This window comes from Euleptes europaea, chromosome 1 (genome assembly GCF_029931775.1).
Source record: "Euleptes europaea isolate rEulEur1 chromosome 1, rEulEur1.hap1, whole genome shotgun sequence".
NCBI classification, from domain to species: Eukaryota; Metazoa; Chordata; class Lepidosauria; order Squamata; family Sphaerodactylidae; genus Euleptes; species Euleptes europaea.
Genome location: NC_079312.1, coordinates 56,635,315 through 56,657,670, shown reverse-complemented (window position 1 = coordinate 56,657,670; position 22,356 = coordinate 56,635,315). Strand labels below are relative to the sequence as shown.

General features: G+C 43.0%; 1 protein-coding gene across 4 annotated transcripts in view; it reads left to right on the top strand.

The window, feature by feature from the left end:
- The window catches only part of PLXNA1 (plexin A1), a 366,161-nt gene that overhangs the window by 197,096 nt on the left and 146,709 nt on the right, over window positions 1-22,356 (top strand). For all 4 annotated transcript variants that reach the window (XM_056853406.1, XM_056853393.1, XM_056853399.1 and 1 more), the window contains exons 6-8: window positions 4,367-4,490; window positions 4,721-4,874; window positions 7,079-7,178. In XM_056853406.1, the coding sequence (XP_056709384.1) occupies window positions 4,367-4,490; window positions 4,721-4,874; window positions 7,079-7,178 (378 nt within the window). The remainder of the gene's footprint in view (window positions 1-4,366; window positions 4,491-4,720; window positions 4,875-7,078; window positions 7,179-22,356) is intronic.

The window sequence follows — 22,356 nt, the reverse complement described above, 5'->3', positions numbered from 1 at the left end:
ACCTGTAATGCACTCTCGTAATGGCATTGTTTGAAAGCTATGGCTGATGGAGAATGACCAGGGTATACAGTCCATTAGTGTGCAATGGACTGATTCAGTCCCAGATGTACAGTGAGGGGAAAAAAGTATTTGATCCCCTGCTAAATTTGCCCGTTCACCCTCTGACGAAGAAATGACCAGTCCATAATTTTAATGGTAGGTTTATTGTAGCTGTGAGACAGAATAACAACAGGAAAAACCCCAGAAACCCAGAAGACAAAAGTCAGAGATTGATGTGCATTATAATGAGTGAAATAAGTATTTGATCCCCTATCAACCAGCCAGATTAGGGTTAGGGTTAGGGTTCTGCTTTCAACAGAACCCTAACCCTGCTTTCAACAGAAGTCCATCAGATTCCAAACTGGCCACCATGACCAAGACCAAAGAGCTGTCCAAGGATGTCAGGGACAAGATTGTAGACCTACACAAGGCTGGACTGGGCTACAAGACTATTGCCAAGCAGCTTGGTGAGAAGGTGACAACCCTAACTGTCAACCTCCCTCGGTCTGGGGCTCCATGCAAGATCTCATCTCGTGGAGTTGCAATGATCATGAGAATGGTGATGAAGCAGCCCAGAACTACATGGGGGGAACTTGTCAATGATCTCAGGGCAGCTGGGACCATAGTCACCATGAAAACAGTTGGTAACACACTACGCCGTGAAGGACTGAGATCTTGCAGAGCCCGCAAGGTCCCCTTGCTCAAGACAGCACATGTACAGGCCCGTCTGCAGTTTGCCAATGCACATCTGAATGACCCAGAGGAGAACTGGGTGAAAGTGTTGTGGTCAGATGAGACCAAAATTGAGCTCTTTGGCATCAACTCAACTCACCGTGTTTGGAGGAGGAGGAATGCTGCCTATGACCCCAAGAACACCATCCCCACCGTCCAACATGGAGGGGGACATTTTATGCTTTGGGGGTGTTTTTCTGCTAAGGGGACAGGACACCTTCACCGCATCGAAGGGACAATGGACGGGACCATGTATCGTCAAATCTTGGGTGAGCACCTTCTTCCCTCAGCCAGGGCATTGAAAATGGGTCAAGGATGGGTATTCCATCATGACAATGACCCAAAACACATGGCCAAGGCAACAAAGGAGTGGCTTCTGGGTTTCTGGGGGTTTTCCTGTTGTTATTCTGTCTCTCACAGCTACAATGAACCTACCATTAAAATTATGGACTGGTCATTTCTTCGTCAGAGGGCAAACGGGCAAATTTAGCAGGGGATTAAATACTTTTTTCCCTCACTGTACCAGCTGTTGGTTGCTTTCTTCATCATAGCCATAAATGGCCTTGACCTAACTCCTCTTAGGGAATACCTGTTCCCATATGGTTTGTATATGCCGACTCTCTACCTTTTAAGGAGAATCAAACCAGCTTACAATCTCCTTCTCTTCCTCTCCCCACAACAGACACCCTGTGAGGTAGGTGGGGCTGAAAGAGTTCAGAGAACTGTGATTAGCCCAAGGTTACCCAGCTGGCTTCATGTGTAGGAGTGGGGAAGCCAACCTGGTTCACCAGATTAGCATCCTCCGCTCATGTAGAGGAGTGGGGAATCAAACCCGGTTCTCCGGTTTTGAGTCCACTGCTTTTAACGACTACACCACACTGGCTCCCCGGTGACTGAAATCTCAGGCAGCGCTCCTCAGAGTTTCATGGCCATGGGAGATCCACTGTATGGATGCCTGAGGCAGGGTTTTCCTTGTCATCAAGGGATAGTTCTGTAATTTAGCTTCTTGAGAACAGACCAGGCTACGTTCCCCTTTAGTCATGAGATGAAACCCTTTTAATTGAGTTAAATGGTAAGATGATACTTGAGCTGATACTTGGAATTTTATTATAGCTTCTGGGCTACCCTGGCTAAATTGTTGTTAGTGCTGTTTTAATATATAAATGGTTTCAAAAACCCCTAGGTTACTGTGGTTAAGCTGTTTCCTGTGGCATGCTGCCTGGCTGTTAGTGGCTTTCAGTATGGGCTAGAATAGACAGTACCCACCTATAGCCACAGCTCTGCTTCCTGTCTATCAGCACTGGGAGATAAGTTATTGGCTCTAGAGATTATTTCCTTTGACAGTTTCAGAGTTTAGCCACATTGGCCTGCAGTAGAACAGCTAGATTGGAGTCCAGTAGTGCCTTAGAGACCATCAAGATTATAAGCTTTTGAGAGTCAAAGCTCCCTTCTTCAGACTTTCTTTGGCAGTAGCCCTACTCTGGGTAGCAATATAGACTGTCTCCCTCCAGAGGGAAGAGCAGAACATACACGAGAAGAAAAGAAACAGCAACCAAAAGGCAACACAAGTGGTGGTGGTGGTGGTGTTCGTTTGGGCTTAGAACAGAAAATTTCCTTAGAAGCGGCAAAGCCCTGGCTGTTTAGCCATGTGGAGCATTTTAATTAAACTCAAAGACATCTCTTTCCCTGAAGTACCTCGGGGAGATGGGTGGGATGCTACGGTGGCTCAGGAGCTCTATGATGCGATGTCACGCCAGCACTTGCTCAAGAGATAAATCGCTAAGATTACTGAGACCTTGAAAGGCGCTTGTGTATCTGCTTTTCTGTATTGCCCTCCACTTAATTAAAATGCTCTCCGTAATGAAATAATGTTATCTCAGATGCAGGGAGGGGACGCTAAGGAAACTCGTTTAAGCTCATTAAATGGAGTTGGTGTACCTAGATAGAACAGTGCTCTGGGGGCAGGGTAGTGGTCCCTCTGGTGAAATGTCTGGCGTATCTAGATCGGTTTTCAGAAGGATCTAGCATGAAGCGGAACTTCATCTGAGAGAGGTAAATGCCAGAGATGGGAAGAGCATCGAACAGGGTGGTGTAGGGAGTTAGCACGGTGGCGTAGGGAGTTAGCAGAAGGACTTGGGTGCTCCTGCAGGACATGAATTTGAAGCAGGGTTTAGTTCACACACAGGTGCTTTTTTACAACAGGCCAGTAAACACACTCTACCTGAATAATCATATTTGCTTTATTATTCTAGCCAAAAGCCATCATCGTCAGCACAGAATGTGATTGCTAGGGGTGGAGTTGCAGCTCAGGGACAGAGCACCTGCTTTACATGCAGGAAGTCTGTGATTCAAGTGCTGTACACAAGCAGGAAAATTATCCTAAAACACAAAAGTTATCCAAATAAACATAATAATTCAAGAAAGCAAGTTTGAACCACAGATATCTTGCATAATAGTTCAAGCCATAAGGAAAAAAATACAGACAGTACTAAAGATTTAAAAAATCCTCCTAACAGCAGGACTTAAAAAAAAAGAAAAAGAAAATGTATTAATGTAACTTAATTTCTAAAAAGAAAGAAATTACCTGCAGTCTCTTTTCAAACCACACCTAATTGCTGGCATAAACTGCTTCCTGACCACAAAAGAACTTATGTGCTTCTGTTCACAATCGTTGTTTATCTAGGTCATTCCTACCCCTGACTTTCTGTTTCCAAAATACCCAAAGTGACTTAAAATCACAAAGTGACAAAAAATAAAAAATAAAAGTAAAACCATCAGCGTAAAACCATCCTCAGGAGCCTGAGGAGGGCGGGGTTTGGGGAGGGGAAGGACAGGCTCCAATTGCCAAAGCGGCCATTTTCTCCAGGTGAACTAATCTATCTCAGCTGGAGATCAGTTGTAATAGCAGGAGATCTCCAGCTAGTACCTGGAGGTTGGCAACCCTACTAATGACATTATTAGGTTGTGTGCCCTAAGTAAGGTTTCTTGAATGCAGTCACTACACAGGAGTTTTCATACAGCCTTAGATGGTGTCTGCTTCAGGTTGCCAGGTCCCTCTTCACAACCAGTGGGAGTTTTTGGGGGTGGAGCCTGAGCAGGGTGGGGTTTGAAGAGGGGAGGGACTTCAATGCCATAGAGCCCAATAGCCAAAGTGGCCATTTTCTCCAGGTTAACTGATCTCTATCAGCTGGAGATCAGTTGTAATAGCAGGAAATCTTCTGCCACTACCTGGAGGTTGGCAACCCTACGCCTGCTTCAAAACCAACATATAGGAAAAATGAATGGGAAATATATTTAACATCTGAACTTGAGGTGCAATGAGTCCTTTATAGGGGTTGCAAAGTTTGTAGAGGGAGGAATTGTGAAAGGACAGGTTTAATTGGCTGTTTGAACTTGAAAGCTGACAACATTTCTTAAGAACAATGCTAGTTGTGGATATGGGTTTTATATTAATTTTACTATGGTAAAATACCTGAAGTATTTATCGGAAGGCTCTTTGACTACCAAAAGACAAGGAAGATAACAAACAGATGAACCACAAAGTAAAGGTCGGTACAGAATTTTCCTCATGAATGTTGCGCTCTTCCTCCCACAGCTGCTCGCGGAAGGATAGATGTGAACGAGCGGAGGAGCCTCAGCGCTTTGCCTCGGATCTGCGCCAGTGTGTCCTGCTCACTGTCCAGCCTAAGAACATATCAGTCACAATGTCAGAAGTCCCGGTAGGTGATTAGCAGTGCAATCCTAAGAACATTTTCCTGGGCCTAAGCCTCACTGAGAAGACCTGAGTAGGATTCTGGGTAGGTCTCACCTAACATCTAACACCCCTGTTTTTCGTTCGTTTGTTTGAAACAGGGTGGGGGATTTCTGTATTTGCTTTGGTGCTACCGAAATATGGAAGAGATATTCGTTGGCTTCCTGTGTGACCTTTTTCTCTCCTTTCTGCTTTCAGCTGGTCCTACAGGCCTGGAATGTCCCTGATCTCTCTGCTGGTGTGAACTGCTCTTTTGAAGATTTTACAGAGTCAGAAAGTCGCATTGAAAATGGCAGGATCTACTGCAGCTCTCCTTCTACAAAGGATGTGATCCCTATCACCAGGGGTCAAGGTGAGTCTGGGTTCCTCCTCAGCCTACACCAACCAAGTGGGTCTAGAATCAACAATTTAACAAGATAATAGCCAAGCCTGTCCCCTACAGCCATATCTTGGATTATCCAATTTGTTTTTAAACCTGTTAAGTGCTGCTCATGCTTTTTGGTAAAGAGTTTCTTGTGTGTTTGCATGTCATTTTGTGGGTATTCACAGCTTACAAGGCTGAGGGGGAACTGAATGTTACAAGTGGTTGCCACCCCACACCACCACGAGACACTGGTGTTTATACCGTGGAAATAGGCCTTTGCTTCTTTGATAAGGGTAGAAGAAATGCACATTTAGGAGCCATCTGCTCTCTTTGCAATGTGATTGAGTCAATAAAAATGTCTAGTATAGAGTAATAGTAATAGTATAGAGTAATATGTAGTGTAATAGTTAGAGAGTTGGTTGAGAATCCAGGAGGCCTGGTTTCAAATTCCCGTACTGCTGTGAATCTCATTGGGTTTACTTATTTAATTTGTTTATTATTTGATTTATTATTATTATTGTGGTGGAAGGCAGCTTACAGATCATAATTAAAAGCATCACAATTGGAAACCAACAAAATAAAACCTCGAACACCTACCTCCTCCCAAGATACCTGCAGTTTATACCCTATTAACAGTCCTGGAAAATAAAATAGCCTTGCAGCACCTCTTAAAAATTTGTAAAGATGGCGCCTTCCTGAACTCCTCAGGGAGTCTGCTCCACAAAGTGGGAGCAGCCGTGGGTAAAGCATGGGCTCTGGTTGGGTGACCTGGCAATAGTCATGGTTAGTGTTGCCAGGTCCCTTTTTGCCACTGGCAGGAGGTTTTTGGGGTGGAGCCTGAGGAGGGCAGGGTTTGAGGAGGGGAGGGACTTCAATGCCATAGAGTCCAATGGACAAAGTGGCCATTTTCTCCAAGGGAACTGATCTTTGTTGCCTGATGGTCAGTTGTAATAGCAGGAGATCTCCAGCTAGTACCTGGAGGTTGGCAACCCTAGTCATGGTCCCTCAGCCTAACTTCACAGGGTTGTGAGAATAAAATGAGTAAGGGCAAACCATGTATGCTGCTTAGAGCTGTGTGGAGGAAGGGCGAGATAAAATTGTACCAGATAGACAGCTCTTTTCTCTGGGTTATAAAGATGTTTCATCATGCAAAAATATTTTGCTTGTTCTGTATCCCCATGGAAGGAGGTTCACCTTGTCCTTTTTTGCTCTAGTTATTTTGTTATGTGCTAAACTCAACTACTCAGTATATGGCTGGTACAGAAAATATTAACATTTTAAAGTTTGGTAAGAAAATGCAGTATTATTTGTCAGTGGGAGAGAAGTATGGAAATCTGAACAACTGGGAATATGGAGACGCAGACCAAGGACTGAGGTGGATATGTTTGAGGGTGTGTGTGGGTGGAAAGGCCAATTCTTCTCCATAATTACATATAGCAATATGAAACAGGTCCAGTGCTTCACCTGGGCTGATTTTTCAGATGGGGCATAATTGCAACACATTGCCTGACTTTCTGTCCTAAATGCGCTGAGGCAAGTGCTTATTTCCCAGTAACTTCCACAAATGGCTCTTAAATATCACTGAATCATATAAAGCCTTCTGGTTTAGGCTTCTTCCTTGTCCCTGGAATTGGGATACCAAACATTTGCTAATATATATTCTGGGTAAGGCAACCAGAAGCCTCTGGTCCTCTTCTGTCATCTAATATGCCTCACACATATTGATTATATGCTGAGCAAGATCACCTTCCTGCTAGCCCTTTGGGCAGCAGCACAAGATAGAAGAGAACAATTGCATTTTATACCAACGACTGGCATCTTCCCCATCTAACTGTGGTTCATTGTGGGTGTTGGTCAGCTTAGTCAACCCCAATGCAGACCTTACTAATTTCTTTCTTCTAGAGAATGCACTCTGTTTTCCCAATTTTTTTGCCATCAAGTTGCAGCTGACCTATGGTGACCCTGTAGCATTTTCAAGGCTAGCAGAGGTGGTTTGACATTGCCTGCCTCTGCATAGCAACCCTGGACTTCCTTGGTGATCTCCCCATCCAAGTATTAACCAGGGCTAACCCTTCTTCGCTTCCAAGATCTGACAAGATTGGGCTAGCCTGGGCTATCCAGGCCAGGGCCTTTCCCCAAATGCTCGCACTTTTTGCAACTCTGTTCACTTTGCTTCCTCTGTTCTGTTGTAGGTGATAAGCGAGTTGTGAAGCTCTACCTCAAATCCAAGGAGACTGGGAAGAAGTTTGCAGCTGTGGATTTTGTCTTTTACAACTGTAGTGTTCACCAATCGTAAGTGACATAGTTCCACCCCTGGCTTCTGAACTTATTCTGGGAGAAGGCTAAGCATAGGGTTTGGGAGACAGAATCATACTGGAAGGAAAAGACGGGAGTGTACTTGTTGAAGACAGAGGAATTTTTTTGCAGTTTGGCATGTGATTCAGAGGAAAACAAAGCCATCTTTCCTGGCTGTTAACATTTCCTTTGGGCAAAAGCTGTAGCATTTTGAGCATCAGAAACCGCAACATGTCAAGTGGTTCATTCTTGGTTTTTTGTCTAGGTGAGAAGAAGCTGGACTGTTTTTCTCAATCTCTTGCAAGAAAACTGGTTTAGTCAGGGACATCTGAGATAACAATTGCAGCATAATTGTATGGTCCTTTATAGATAGCACTGTGTGTATGTTGGCGTGTGTCTTGTGCGTGTGTGTTATTTTGCTGGTGATGGAGGTATAATTTGGCCTGCAGAACCCTTATCTATGAGAAGAATCTAGGTATTGATTTATGGTAGGAAGAAGATGGAAAAGATCGAGTAGGATTCAGACTAAATTTACTGCTAACAGAAGACAGTTCCATCCCTGGAACAGAATTTGCCAATTCCTCCCTCCCTCCTTCTGCAGCTGAGCGATCTCCCCAAAATGCTTCTTGTAAGGGACAGTAGACCTCCAGAAACAGCACGAGGGGCAAATGAGTAGTTTGCAGCAGTAAGTAGGAACTGGCAGAAACTGCCCCTCCTCTTCTGTTAGTAGGAAATTTAGTCTGGATCCAGCTCCCTGTCTTATACATGCTGGCAGCCAATTTTGGCACATTTGTTAGGGGATCTTTCAAAAGTCTGTTAGGGGATCAGTGACCAAAAGTTTCTGATTTAGGATCTTATTTTTTTGACACAAATTGCATTTTAAAATGGTAACATTTTGTAATATTAAAAACTATAAAACCCTAAATCAGCATTCCCAATATTCTTTACAGCAACATGTAGAACAGAACCATCTCCACAGTATCTTGTTGACTTATCATAGAAACATTTAACACACTAAACAAAGCTGAGTCTGGTACCCAGAAGGAAACATTTGACTGATGAGGAGGCTGGATAACAAGTTGGAATGGAGAAATGGAACATTCTTTGTATTGGAAGGCATTTGCGTAAAAGTTGTTCCAAATGAAATAAACAAGCACTTGACTTTGCTATCTGCTTTAAATGTATATCTACATGCGACAGTGGCCATATCTTATCCATAACTAGACTGCTATCTCTGCTGAGGAACTGATCCAAACCCATCTTCTCATCACCATAATGTGCTGCTGGTATTGATTCATTTGCCTTCTATTGCCTGGGATGGTTTTCAAAACACTAGCTTTATATGACAGAGTTTGGGCAAGGAGAGAGGTTGGGCAGAGCAGAACCCCACACTGAGGCAAACTATACAAATCTAATCTGGTGTCACATACCCTCCTGTCCTGTGTGGGTCTGATATATGTCTGTAACAGGGAAATGTGGGGTTATCTGTGTAAAGGCTGTACCACATTCAGCCTTCGAATGTGCTAGCCAAAGTCTCTTTAGTGATGGCCAAGCTGTGGTTCAGATATCTAACTGGCACAACTATAACTCTAGTGGTACAGTTGCAATCACAATAGGCTAGAAAGATATGAGCAGCAGAGAAAACAACATTCAGGCCATCAGAAAGGTAGTCTGAATTTGTACTGCATAAAACTTCTTCAAAGGGTGACTCTTTAAACCCAACGAGCTGTTTAAACTTTTAAAAGGAAGATGCCAGAATCTCAAAAGTCCAAAGATACCTGCAGTGAAAGTCAGCACTTCAGTACTAGGGCCTGCTGCGGAAGCGGGGAACCGGCAGGGGGCCTGTCTGTAACTTGTCTTCTGGAAAGATGCCCGTATCCAGGAGGATGCTCTAGGGTATAAAAGTTGGACAGCGGGATGGAGTGGTCAGGACTCTGATCTGGGCAGTGGAGTCTGTAATATGCACAAAGGAAAGTTCCGTCAAGGCTTTTCCTGACAGGGAGGTGATGCCAAGGCGGCGGCTGGGAAATCAGTACCACCCGCTGTTCCTTTGGAGAGCAGATTTTGGCTCCTGAGAGAGTGTGGGGAAGGGAAAGAGGGGGAGAGTTCTGCGGCTAGGCTTGTCTCTCACACCGTCCTTCTTTCTGAGGAGAGTTTTTCATTCAGTCTGCTTTCATGTTTGTGTGAGTTGGACAGTGTTAGATCAGTTTTAGCACATGTAATCTTACCTTTCCCTGCCCTTTCCCCCCAAAAGCGCAGCTTTGATAATTTGCAAAACAAATAAAGATGGTCTTTTAAATTACCGCCTCTTGTAACATTTTGCTTCAGTATAGCTCGATGAAGAAACAGAGATTTTATTTTAATTTTTTCTGGTAAATGTATGCGTAACATTTAAAAAAACCCAAAATAGCCTATGACAAATAACATCCTTGACTGATTTTTGGCCAGGTTGATTTTTAATTTGGGATGTTTTATTTTTTAAAAGTAAATTATGGTTGCATTAATATTTATGGGCTGGGATAGAGCTAATAGAACATAAAATCATGTAGAGCTGTTGATGACAGTAGTTGTTTTTATTGGAACTTTTCTAGAGGGGAGTGTTTTCCTGTATTTCTGCTGTCATTTTGCTTTAAAGCTCTTCATAAATAAAGAAGGCCAATAAAGAAACTTCCTTCTTTTTAGAAAAGGAAGTATTTTTCACCATGTACGGGATGCTGCAGTTAGTCAGGGAGCCCAGAAGTATTGCATTCCATCTGCAATGAATGCGTCTTGCTAATCAGAATCATTTTTAGGCTTACCGCTTTTTGTGGCTCTCCCAACACTTTTGACTAATTCCAGTAGCTTCGGCCAGACAAGATGCTCTATTTCTTTTAGAAGAACAAAAAGAGACTAACGAAACGTTAAATTCCTCTAGACTTGTAAACGCTACAGCATGCATTAGCCTGCTTTCTAGGATAAGGTATTCAGTGTCTGGTTTCATAGCTAAAAATAATCTTGTGGAGGAAAATCAAATTCTAAGGTATTTTATACCTGGAATTTTCCAGCACTGATTCATAATCCTGCCAGCGTATAGCAGAAGTGATACTGTGCCCTTGCTTTAGGTGTTCCAGAGCTGATAGTCATACAGCTAAGAACAACCATGCTGGATCAGAACACTGATCTTCTAGTCCAGTATTCTGTTACCATCAGCAATCAGGCAGGCTCCACTTGTAACTTGCAAACTGGCAATGAAGTCCTTTCCTGTTGTTTGTCCTGGTAGCAGGTACCTAGAGCTGTAACATCTGCTTAACAAGAAAGTTTCATTAAGTTATTGTCAAGATCTATAACCACCCACAGGCTAACAGTGCCACCCAAAGCACAGCTATACCCTTCTATGCCCATTGAAGTCAATGGGATTAGAAGGGTGTAACTCTGTTTAGGATGAAACTGTTATGTTCTCTGAATAACACTGTGATTGTTTCTTATTATTTAGATCATTTATATGTGGCCTTTCCATTACAAACACTCTCAAGATGACTTACAATTTCAAAAATAAAGTAAAACATAATCTAATAATAAAAATCAATACTTCCATCAATGTAGAATGCAACAACATATGATAGCACATATTATTTATGTGTGCTTTGTGTTTGCAAGATCTGAGTAAGGCTGTTAATGGTAGGGTATTTTGGAGGACATTGATTCATGGGGTCGCCATGAGTCAGAAGCCACTTAACGGCACTTAACACACACACACTTTCTGTATATATGTTGCATATATTCTTTTATGCATGTATAAAAATTTTGTGACAAAAAGTACATGTTGATCTGTCTGTGCCCTACAAGTTTTACATGTTGCTCGGATATGTTTTGACATGACCATTTACTGATTGTTAGCATTTATGAGACACGTTCTTGGCAATCTGCCTTAAGTTTCCCAACTCCTACACACAAAGCCAACTGGGTGACCTTGGGCAAGTTACAGCTCTGTTAGAGCTCTCTCAGCCCCACCTACCTCACAGGGTGTCTGTTGTGGGAAGGGGAAGGGAAGGTGATTGTAAGCCAGTTTGAGTCTCCCTTAAGTGGTAGAGAAAGTTGGCATATAAAAACCAACTCTTCTTCTTCCTCTTCTTCTTCTTCTTCAACATGGTGCTTAATTTCTGAAAGGTGGCGTTTCAGAGTCCTTGATAGAATACTTGTGGTCCCTGTGACCTCTGACAGTAATAGTTGATTTTTTCCTATTATCCCACATACTTGACTATTACAGAAAGTATGCAGGGCAAAAAAACAACTTGCATGTTATTTTAACTGCCAAACCTATGTGTTGTAATGGATGCCATGGAAGATAATAATATGCAAGATGATGCAATATATTTAAACAACATTTATGGGCAGGCCAACCTAATAGACATCTTTGGATTTAATAGACTTTTGAGTCTAGGTTTCATAGTTCTGCAGAGGAAGATCTATAAATCAAGCTGATAAATCCAGCATCAAGAGCAATCTGCCTTTCAGCAAGGCTAATGTTCCTCCTGTGAAGTTTTCTGATCACTATGCATTACGTTTAACTTTTACATCTGGGCAGTTTCACTTGGGTTGGGAGCCAGAAGTATATGCATTAAATCACTTATAAATCACTTCTCTGCTCAAGATTGAATAGTTCATAAGGAATTTTCAGATGTTTTAAGAGAGCCAGAAAAATCAGGGGGCATCTCAGTGACTTGAGGAGGCCTTCCCCTCAGCTGGTGCAGTTAGTTAGTTTGTACCACCTGGTGTGTTTTATCGGTTTTACAAAAACTGAGAACATATGCAGAGACAATACATTAGAAAAAAGGGCTGGCTTTATAGTTTAACAAATAGCTTTGGTTCTCTTGTTCTAGCATTTCAGAGGATGTGGCTTCCTTGTGTATTTGCTACACCATTGCTGAAAACTTAGGGAGATCCCATAGAATATGTTCTAGCAAATTTCCAAGGGCTGATTTTGGCAGATGTCCAAGAATCCTGTTCTATAACATACACACATACACACACACTAAAAATATTAACCTATAGCAAGGGTTGGCACTGCAGAGCAATCAGTACTGGGGTGGATTTGGAGGCACAGCACTAGAAAAGGGCCTAACCCCAACCTACCATGCCCCCACCCCCAAAGAAGGGAGGGAGAGCCTGTTCAGCCAGCTCTTAGACCAGGACATGCCTGGCCAAGCTACGTGGCTGGGTGGTGTGAGGCCGGTGGGTACATCACTAAGTGAAGTTGGACACTGCAATAATCCTGGATTGGATGTATTGTACAATGTATGGGATACATTCTTTGCCATGCTGGGTGGGGTGTGGCTGGGCTGGATGCCCCCTTCACCTCTAGCTTGCTGTGGCTGATTGTGCTTGGTGTTTTCTTTGGGCCGAGGTTAGGGTTGCCAACCTCCAGGTACGAGCTGGAGATCTCCTGCTATTACAACTGATCTCCAGCCGATAGAGATCAGTTCACCTGGAGAAAATGGCCGCTTTGACAATTGGACTGTATGGCATTGAAGTCCCTCCCCTCCCCAAACACCACCCTCCTCAGACACTGCCCCCAAAACCTCCCACTGGTGGCGAAGAGGGACCTGGCAACCCTAGTCGAGGTGGCCTGGCTCCAGCAGCGCGGGGGGGGGGGGCATTGGCCCACCAGGACTTTTTCCAATGCCCAATCCACCCCTGTTTTTCCTTAGATACAACAAAGCAGAAGCCAGTATATTAGATATAACAACTTCAAAAAAACCCCATCTATTTAGATGCCATATGGCAAAATTAACAGCTTGAAGAGTGCTTGGAAGACTGCAGTGTTCTTGTACTTTCTTACAGCAGCCATCCTTGTCTGATCCATGTAAGTGAAATTATTTAAAATGCTAATTAATTCTTGGCAATTAATTGTTAATGATGTCCCAAGACCAGCGGGTGATCAGGCCACTGCCCTTGAGGGAGTGGATCATTGAAGTGCTGGGACTACAGCCCTTCACTAATTAAAGAAAATTTTAAGATGTAACATCACCCTGTTGATTTAAGAATCCTATTATGAAGTTGCCATTCAGCACATATGCAACCTCATTCAATCAAGCGACTGAATCTGCCCAATAGCTAGGATTGCTAGGCAGTGCCTGGCAACTGGCAGGAAGGTTGTTGGGAGGGGCACAGCATCGAGGGAGAATTTTTAAGAACAAATACAGCCTTGTGTACTTACCAGAAGTTGATACAGGAAGTGACAAGGATAGCTCTAGGAATCACCAGAAACTTCATGGTAAAACCATAGTATTTCTGGCAATTCCTAGAGCTACCTTTGTCACAGCTTTTCCTTCCTTAATTTTTCTCCCTCCACTACTTGGAGCAGCAGCAGACAATGGGTCCTGGTGGTGGGGGATGCCCCTCTCCCACCAGGAACTTGGCAGCTCTACCAATAGCTAGTTGTTATGTGGTGGGAGTCCTGATGGTTGACCACCACCTCTGATCTTGCCTTGTTGGTCTCCTCCCTCCAAGTGGGGGACTTTGCACAGCTATATAGTTCCATTACAGGCTCCTTGAGATTCACCTTTTGCAAACAGTCTCAAACCCCTTTTCCTTTTATGGTAGTTGACCATTAGGCCCACTCATCTTTGCACAACCCAAAACTACTGGAAGTTCCATTTAATTTGGTATCTGGTTTATGGGGTAGCTTTTGGAAACAAAAAGATGCTGCTCAGCATGCAGAGAAGAGGTTTTGTGATGACACCTTTTCAAAAGCCTATCCAGTTATCAAATAAGGGAGGGGGAGAAGAAGTTTGTTTGCTAAATGTACCATGGAGAGAGGATGAGATTACAGCTGGGTTTCATAAATATGCTGTGCGGTTGCTCTGTTTTATTTTTTTGCTTGCCAGTATTTCCCGTAACACAATCCACATAACACCTTTTTTGAGGATCCACCAAATGACGTGAAACAGTGTGCAAGCTTTTGAGTTCTCCAGAACTCTTCTTCAGCCTTGATGTTATTTAAAAACAACAACAACAACAACAGAAAAAGCAAGATGCCAGGACATGGTGTGAAGTCCTAGTGTGGCTTGTTCTGTACTTAGATTCAGAGCTGATGCTAGTATCCAATGACCCCCAGCTTTTTTAGGAGCATATTTCCCATAGTCTTTCAAGAAGGAAGACTGGAGATGGACTAGGTCTCCTGTCTTGCGTTGTGTCTTTCAGTGAGTGGAATTGCCATGACACACATTCAGTGGACTCCGATAACACCTGTCAATACAGATTATCCAGTTCCCACCAACGCATTGTTGCCTGTTGACAAGGTTATTCCACAAGATGTCTAACAAGGCCGGAGTGAGGCTGCATCTAGGAAACTTGTGGAGAATGATCTAACTGGTATGCATTAGGTAAAATCTGTTAGAAGAGATCTCAGCTGTCTGCATTTGTGTGATTTGGCACCCAAGATGTTCTGTAAAACCAGTCATGAAAGCTTTTTCTGTGTGTAATGAGGACATAATAATTAATTGCTTGTTGTCCGTTTAGATAAGGTTGAGCCCCCACAAGATGCTTGTACAAGAATGTCATGAGTTAAAGAACAGCTAGCATTCAGTGAACTCAGGGTAAGATCTAAGTCTGGAGTAGATGAGCACTGTCTCATTGTGTGTTCCCCCCACCCCTTTTCTTTCTTGTACATTATCATGGTTTGAAGTTTGTCCTCAAGAGTGTATAGTTTGATTTTACCTGCAATGGCAACAGAACTTTAAGTCACCTTGAGCTCTGTAAGGAAGAAATAAATTATATAATTTAAACAAATAATTTTTAAATACTTTTTACAGCAGAAATATTTTTTTAATGTTCCGTTTTGATGTTTGCCGCCTTGGGAATCCTGAATTGGGTGGCAGGTTAGCATAGGAATGTTTTATTAAATAAATCAGAGAAAGTTGTTCAAAGACCACCCAACAGGGCACTGATATCCTAATAATTAAACTCCTCCAAAATTTCAGTATGTAGGTGGCTTGATCCTCTTTATTAAGCACTTAAGTTTCCTTGTCAGGATGCTCTCCAGGATTTTGAAAGTGTGCACACAGTATACACCGAATGTTTCCTTAGTTGCTTTGTGTGTGTGTTTCATTTTTGTTGGGTCGCATTTTCTTGTCTCTGACAATTGAAAAATACTTTTGTTGTTGTTGTTGCAAACATTGCCCACCGATACCAAATACACAATGTTACCTGCTATTAGATGTAAATAAATAAATAAATAAATTTTATTTGAATTATCTGCTATTACGTAAACTCTATGATAGCAATTATGGAAATATTTGGCATGGATCAGCAATCCCCCAACTGAAGAGCAAGAGACAATGTATATATTTAAAACACTGGCTTGGATCGTAACCTCCCTTTTCCTTTGCACTATTCATCTTCTGCTTGCTCTAGTTACTTCTGCTCAGGGAAGGGGAGGAGGGCAATGTTTGCTGATTCCCCTCCCACACTTAGACCCCCCCCCCCCACAAACACACACATATTGTTCCCTGGAGGCACAGGTTCAAGGGTCAGGAAAGACTGCAGCAGGAGAGGGGAGGCAGGAAAGTTGCTCTTTATGTGTGTGCATTGCAGCTCGGCTTGACCTCCATGGGATCCGAGCCAATCATTTTTTACTCCACAATGCTTGAGGCAGCTTAGAATAAAACATATATAAAGAACTATTAGTGAATAGCAATGGTCAGATTCTTTAATGTGGGGGCGGGGGGAAGGAGGGCCAGCCAAACTGCTTAAGGCCAAAGTAGTGACATGTGCACACACCACATGGACTTGAATGGAGCCTGGGTTGAAGAACCGGCAGACGCTTCTCACAATGCAAAGTATATGGGGGGGGGGATACTATGGATGCTTCTACATGACTGTCTCTCATTTGCACTGGGAGCGACATAGCTAATTTGGAAATGATGCGCAAGTTTCTCATGAGCTTCTTTTTGCCTATACCATTAACTACCTGAAAGCAGTTGCCTGACACGAGGTGTTGCCAAGCCAATGGCGGCATGTGATGAATACTGCTACTTCCCACTTGGTGCGGGGAAGTGTCTGGGCTAAATGTGGCCCTCGGGCTGTCATTTGGACAGTCTTGCTATAGAACAGAAATAGAAGAGATGATGTGGTGGGGGTTTGGTATTCTTCCACTGAAGAGGCAGAAAAATAGCCCGCAAGGGGGAAAAGAAGAATAAACTTGTTTTCAAAAGTCGCATCTTGGAAAAGAACCCAAAGGGAAAGGGGATGCTGGTAGCAAGGCAGTTTCCTTCCTCTAAATTCAGAGATGACAAAACCTGCTGCATTTGAATGGAAGATCCCCGACCCACAGGTCAAGCTTTTGTTAAGAGTGTCTTCATTAGGAAAGCCAGATTTTAATGCACTGCTGTGGGGGTGAGTGCTGTGCAGCCATATCAAGAAGGCTCAGACAGGCATTGTTGCTCATTTATGAAGGACCTCACTGTGGTCTTGCGGCAAAGGCCATTCTCAGTGCCTGCTCCAAACCACTGTGTTGCCTTTTTTCTTGTATTGTACAGAATTAGTATTTTGTACTTATTGGAAAATGGAAACAGATGTAGCATATTCTGCAGGCGTTCCTGGTAGTGGCAGTTGCTCCTGACCGTCCGCACACCCCACTAGTCCCACATCAACGTACACATGAGCACATGAAGCTGCCTTATACTGAATCAGACCCTCGGTCCATCAGAGTCAATATTGTCTACTCAGACCGGCAGCGGCTCTCCAGGGTCTCAGGCAGAGGTCTTTCACATCACCTACTTGCCTGGTCCCTTTAACTGAAAATTCCAGGGATTGAACCTGGGACCTTCTGCATGCCAAGCAGATGCTCTACCACTGAGCTCACAGGTTTGCTAAAATGAGAGTTGCTGCTACTCCCAGTGGGGTAAAATGCCTATGATTCATTTTATTTGTTGCCTGTCATATAGCCTGACGCTTTGGCAGAGCTGATCTGGCTGGCTAGCAAAACTCCAAATAGACACTGACCATGCTGGTTTAAAACAAACCCCTTGGTAATCAGTGTTGTTGTTTCCCATGCCCACAAGTAGTTCTTTCAGCTCAAAGGTAATCCTGGTAAGTTTATTATTAAAGCACAGAACAAGCGCGAATTGAAGCACTCGCCCCTACAAATCTTAAGGTCCTAAAGGGCTGATTCTGCATAACGAGCAGGCAAAGACTGCAGCAACACTAAGAATAGCTTTTAGGCTGAAATTGTCACTTGTGAATGTTGTAAAATTCAAGAGAGAAAATGAATGCTATTTTAAATCTGAATGTATGTTAATTTAGCGCAGGTAGGTTTTACTCAGGAATAGGAAATACAAAAGCCAATTTAAACGTCATTTGGGGAAATAGCCACTTTCTTCACCTCTTCTGCTATTTCTTACCACAATCTGCTGCAGTAGAAGCTGATCTACTTTCATCGGTATTTTCATTTTTAGCACAATTTACAACCTTGACCGTGCGTCCTTTATATGTTTATAAAAGAGTAAGAAACAGCGGCCTGGATCCAAACCATGTGGTTGGGTTCAGTGTGCCCTTCCACTAGCTGAAGGAGTCCTTCGACTCACAGAAGGAATTGTTCGGTTAGCAGAAGTGACCTTTCCATGAACAGCAGGAAGTCTGTCCATGAGTGGAAGGACATCTTTAGTTCTAACCTTGTGGTTTGGATCCACATCCATTATGAAATCCGTTGGGAACTGTGAAGGAGCCCTTTGTAGATAGCACACTAGGCATGGTCCCTCTCTTCTGTTGGTGAAATGGCTTGTTTCTTGCAAAACCTCCTCAAGGCAAACCCTCTTGTTTATTTTATTTTTATGTTTCTCTGAAAAGTCAAATGAAGATTGGTGCTAGATTAATAATAAGCCACAATGTAAAAGCAAAGTAAAAGTCACGTCACAGCTCTGTCTTTGCTCATCTTCCTCAGTAACCATGCCTACCAGGGGGTTCCAGGTCGGCTGGACCCTTATTCTGTGGTGTGCTCAGCATAGTGGCTAGTTTTTTCCTGCTTTCTAATGGCATGGGCAAATCCTCCAGTGTGATCTAGCAGGCATCCATCCAAATTCACACACATCACCTGGGTATTTCCCAAGAGGATGAGTCCAGACCATCCTGCCGTTTCATGCCATTCTTAAGGCTTTGTCCCCCATCTATGAAAATTAGTGGGAGCAGAAAATATAATAATATTATTTCTTACGCACCTGAAAAAAATAAAGTGGTATTCAAACCCACCTCCTCCCTGCGCTTCCTGCTGTTCTACATGGAAGATGCAATGGAATGCTGCTTTGGGACAGCCAAAAGTATTACCTCTTTGTGTAGGCAGATGCTGTTTCCATCAGTGTGGATCATGTATGTAATTTTCCTTTCCAGCACTTTCCCTCTTGTTCGGCATATGCATGTAATAGTACTTGCCCTTTTTGCCCTCTCTGAATTCACTCTATGTTTCTTCTCCCTTCTGGCTTGGATGGTATAGAAATGTGTTGCTTCAGGCAAAGACACCCCCCTCCATTAGAGATTCTTTGTAGCACCCAGTATGACAGAACTGAAATTGCTTATGTAAAATACTCGTATTATTCCCCCATCCTTTTTTTCCTTCCTCTTGTGTCCTCCTTCTTTCTTCCAAGTTAGCTTTCAAAGACTTTTGCACCCCCACTCTATTTTTCTTCCCTCCCTCTGCTTGCTTCCCTGCATAGACTTTGCCTTGCTTATCTCGCCCCTGTGGATTCCTGTTTTGTTCTTATTCTGCACTGAGCACTGAAGAGCTCTCAGCTTCTAAAGCTGGAGATAAGAAAAGCAAGTGGACTTGTTCCCCAGGCCATAAGAATTTAAATGTAAGCATGGTCTGTCTGTCTGTCTGTAAGGGGACAGTTAATGCATGCTACATAGCATGAGATGATTCTGGCTGTAGACTTGCAGGCCTTTTCCAGAGTGTGCTGTAGTCACAGGAGGGTTTCCTTTGACTTCTGAAAGCTTTAAATCCATGTATTCACAAAATAGACCATTGGTAAGCAGTGGAATGCTGCAGACTTTTACCATTCACCACTCACTCACTGTGCTATATGCATTTGTTTGATATGTAAATATTTGTTGTTGTCATCAATTATTGATGTCCTGCCACAGGAGCACATGAAACTGGCTAAGGGAACTGAGTGTTGCAAGCTTTAATCGGTTTAATTGGTAAATTAATCAACTAAGCCTTTAGCAGATTAATCGGTGTAAACAATTGTTAATCGTTGAGGCCTCTCCTTCCATGGACAAACAGTAGTTTTTGTTTATAAGAATGTTTGTTCTTTCAGTATCTCAAAAGATGCAACTTTGCTTAAAACCAATTAACATTAAGTTGGTTAAAAAGCAGATGATTCAAAGTTCTGTAGTTAGTTGAGAGTCCTGGTTTCAAAACATTTGCCCCTCACCGCACACTTGCAAAGGATGATTCAGACCACACTAGCATAGTTCTGTACCCATGCACACAGTTTGCTGGAATGACTGCAGTCTCTACACTTGGTTTCCTTCCTATTAGTGCAAAGGAGTCCTGGAGGAAAAGTATGGATAGTTCTCGAACTCTTAAGGTTTTTTATCAGATGACCAAACAAACCCTGTTTAGAGTGAGAATGAGCCTTAAAAGCCTTGAACCTAATCATTTGGAATCAAAGGATTATTATGGCACACAGAATACACATGCGTAGAAGCCTACAAGTGATGTATAAAGTGGGAGAAAACAGCAGTGAGAAGTGATTATGAGGTGGGAAATATAATTTTTTGGTGAGAGAAAGTGACTGCACAGGAAGGTGAGGAGTTGGAGGAGCTTACTTTTGACCTGGATGTGACATCACAGGAAGTGACACAGCATCCCTGCTGAGTTCCCTCCTCACACTGCCCTCCCAAAGCACTGCCCCCAAATCTCCAGGAATTTCCAGGCTCGGGTCAGTTACCCTGTTTTTGGACCAGATAAGCCATTGTGTGGTCTAGGAGAACCAGCCTTGGAACATAGAAGATGTGGACATGTGCCTTTCGCTTATCTTAGGCTGCTGTCCTAAGGATACTTTCTTGGGAGTAATTGCTTAGGTTTGTTCCCATAGTCTGTTAGAAAGTAAATTGGAGCGACGACATGGTATAAGAGCAGCACTAGATTGGCAGGATATTTTTGTAGGTGTTGTGGCGAAAAGACTTACCAGCCAGAGCAACTAGAAAATGCCACCAGTCTTAACACTTTCTGCCTGTCATCATGTGTTTATAGACTCGGAAGCACTGTTAAATATTGAATACAGTACTCTCGATGCCATTCATATTGTGCATAAACAAAATATGAGGTAAGATAAACTAGTGCTGTGTAGTGAGCTGGGATTCTGACTTTCAAACTGTTTTGATCTCACAGACCACTATATCCTGTAGACTGCTTTGTGGAGTTTTTTTTGCAGCAGGGATTTCTCCCGGCAGTTATAGCTTGCTCCAGTTTGTCAAGCCTTGGGGAGGGGGAGAAGGGGGATCCCATTAACTTCAGGTACATATCACATTTTCCGTCTTTGTTGACACTGTTTTGTTTTGTACGTGTCATTTCTGAGCAGTAAATACATCCACAAGTGAACCCGTGAGGGCCCATAGAGCAAGTGGCCAGGCATCAGAGGAAGCCAGAGCGCAACTGAGGATAAACGAGAAAGAACAAAGCAGTGGGGATTACCATATGTCGGGATACCCTGTGTCTGTGTAATTGAGGTTACTGGGTCAAAGAAGCCTCTGTAAACCTGAGCAGGTTATAAACTAGCAGGATGCGTCACTCCAATAATCTCATCTGCAACTGTAGCAGCTCCACAGGGCAGCATCTAGGGATTTTCTACTGATCTTGTACATTTTTTTTTATCCCACCCTTCCAAGGAGCGTACAAGATTCCTCACTCCATTTTATCCTCGCAACAACAACCCTGTGAGCTAGGTTAGGCTGAGACAGAGGGACTGGCCCCAAATCACCCAGTGAACTTGTCAGCTGAGTGAGTTTTTAAACCCAGGTCTCCCCAGTCTGTTCCAATACTCTAACCTTAGACCATGCTGGGTATGGTTTTGTGGGACTGCAATATTGTTCAGGAGCATTGTTGCCATTGAAGTACCTATCCTTAAAACATCCTTCTAGAATAATACTGTCCTCACAGTTATATAGATAGTCAGCTGGTATCTTATTATGTTCATGATGGTGTCTATAGAGACAGCTAAATACTCCTAGCAATGTTAATATTTTTATGTTTAAGTTTTCGTAAGAGGAGAGAATGTGACTGTAACATCACCATTCCTGTCTTGGCTTCTTGCTGTATAGTCTGTTAAACGTTATTGAATGATGTGCTTTCAGCATTGTAACTTGGCGCGTGTTGGACTTTTTCCGCTTTCTTACAGTAGATGGCATCATGTTCTGCCCTTAAAAAAAAAAAAACTCCCATGAAGCTTTGAGAGTTTAGAGGGGTTTTGTAGTGCTGCTTGCATGGAAACCGTTCATGTCCAGCATGCTGCCAAATCGGATGAACCTGTCCTCAGATCAGTGCAAGGATGAATCATTAATTTGCAACATTCCAGATCCACAGACAGCAATTTCCAGTGTTGTCGAATCTGTATAATTATGGAAGAATTGAAGGCAATATCACGGGAAGTGGTCCTAATAGTCTCAATTAAGATTGGTAGGTGTTGTCATTATTATTTTTATTTATCTAACACCAAAGAAAGTGTTTTTCAGAAAGCTCCTATCCAAGCAGCTCATGGTCTTATTATGCTTTTGAGTACCATTTTGTGGTTGAGGTGTAAAACATTTCCCCTGTGTAACCTGTGATTCTCATAGATCATGATGGGTAGCTGTGTTAGTCTGTCTGTAGCAGTAGATATCTGAAGAAGTAAGCTATGACTCATGAATGCTCATACCCTGCCAGAAATTATGTGAGTCTTTAAGGTGCTACTGGACTCTTGCTCTTTTCTACTGTTACTCTCAGTAAACCCCAGGCACCCTTTGCTGAATTACATTTGCGTGGTTGAGCTTCTAGCTTTGCTTACTGAAAGATCTGGTAATGCTGCTTGCTTGTGATGTTGGTAGTGAAGTAATCTTGAGTAACCAGTGGTAGATGAGCTGGTTGTGTAATATTTGTTCTAAGATTGAATATTGTGTTGGGCCATCTTGAACCAGTTGGACAGGGGAAGTGCTTTATTTT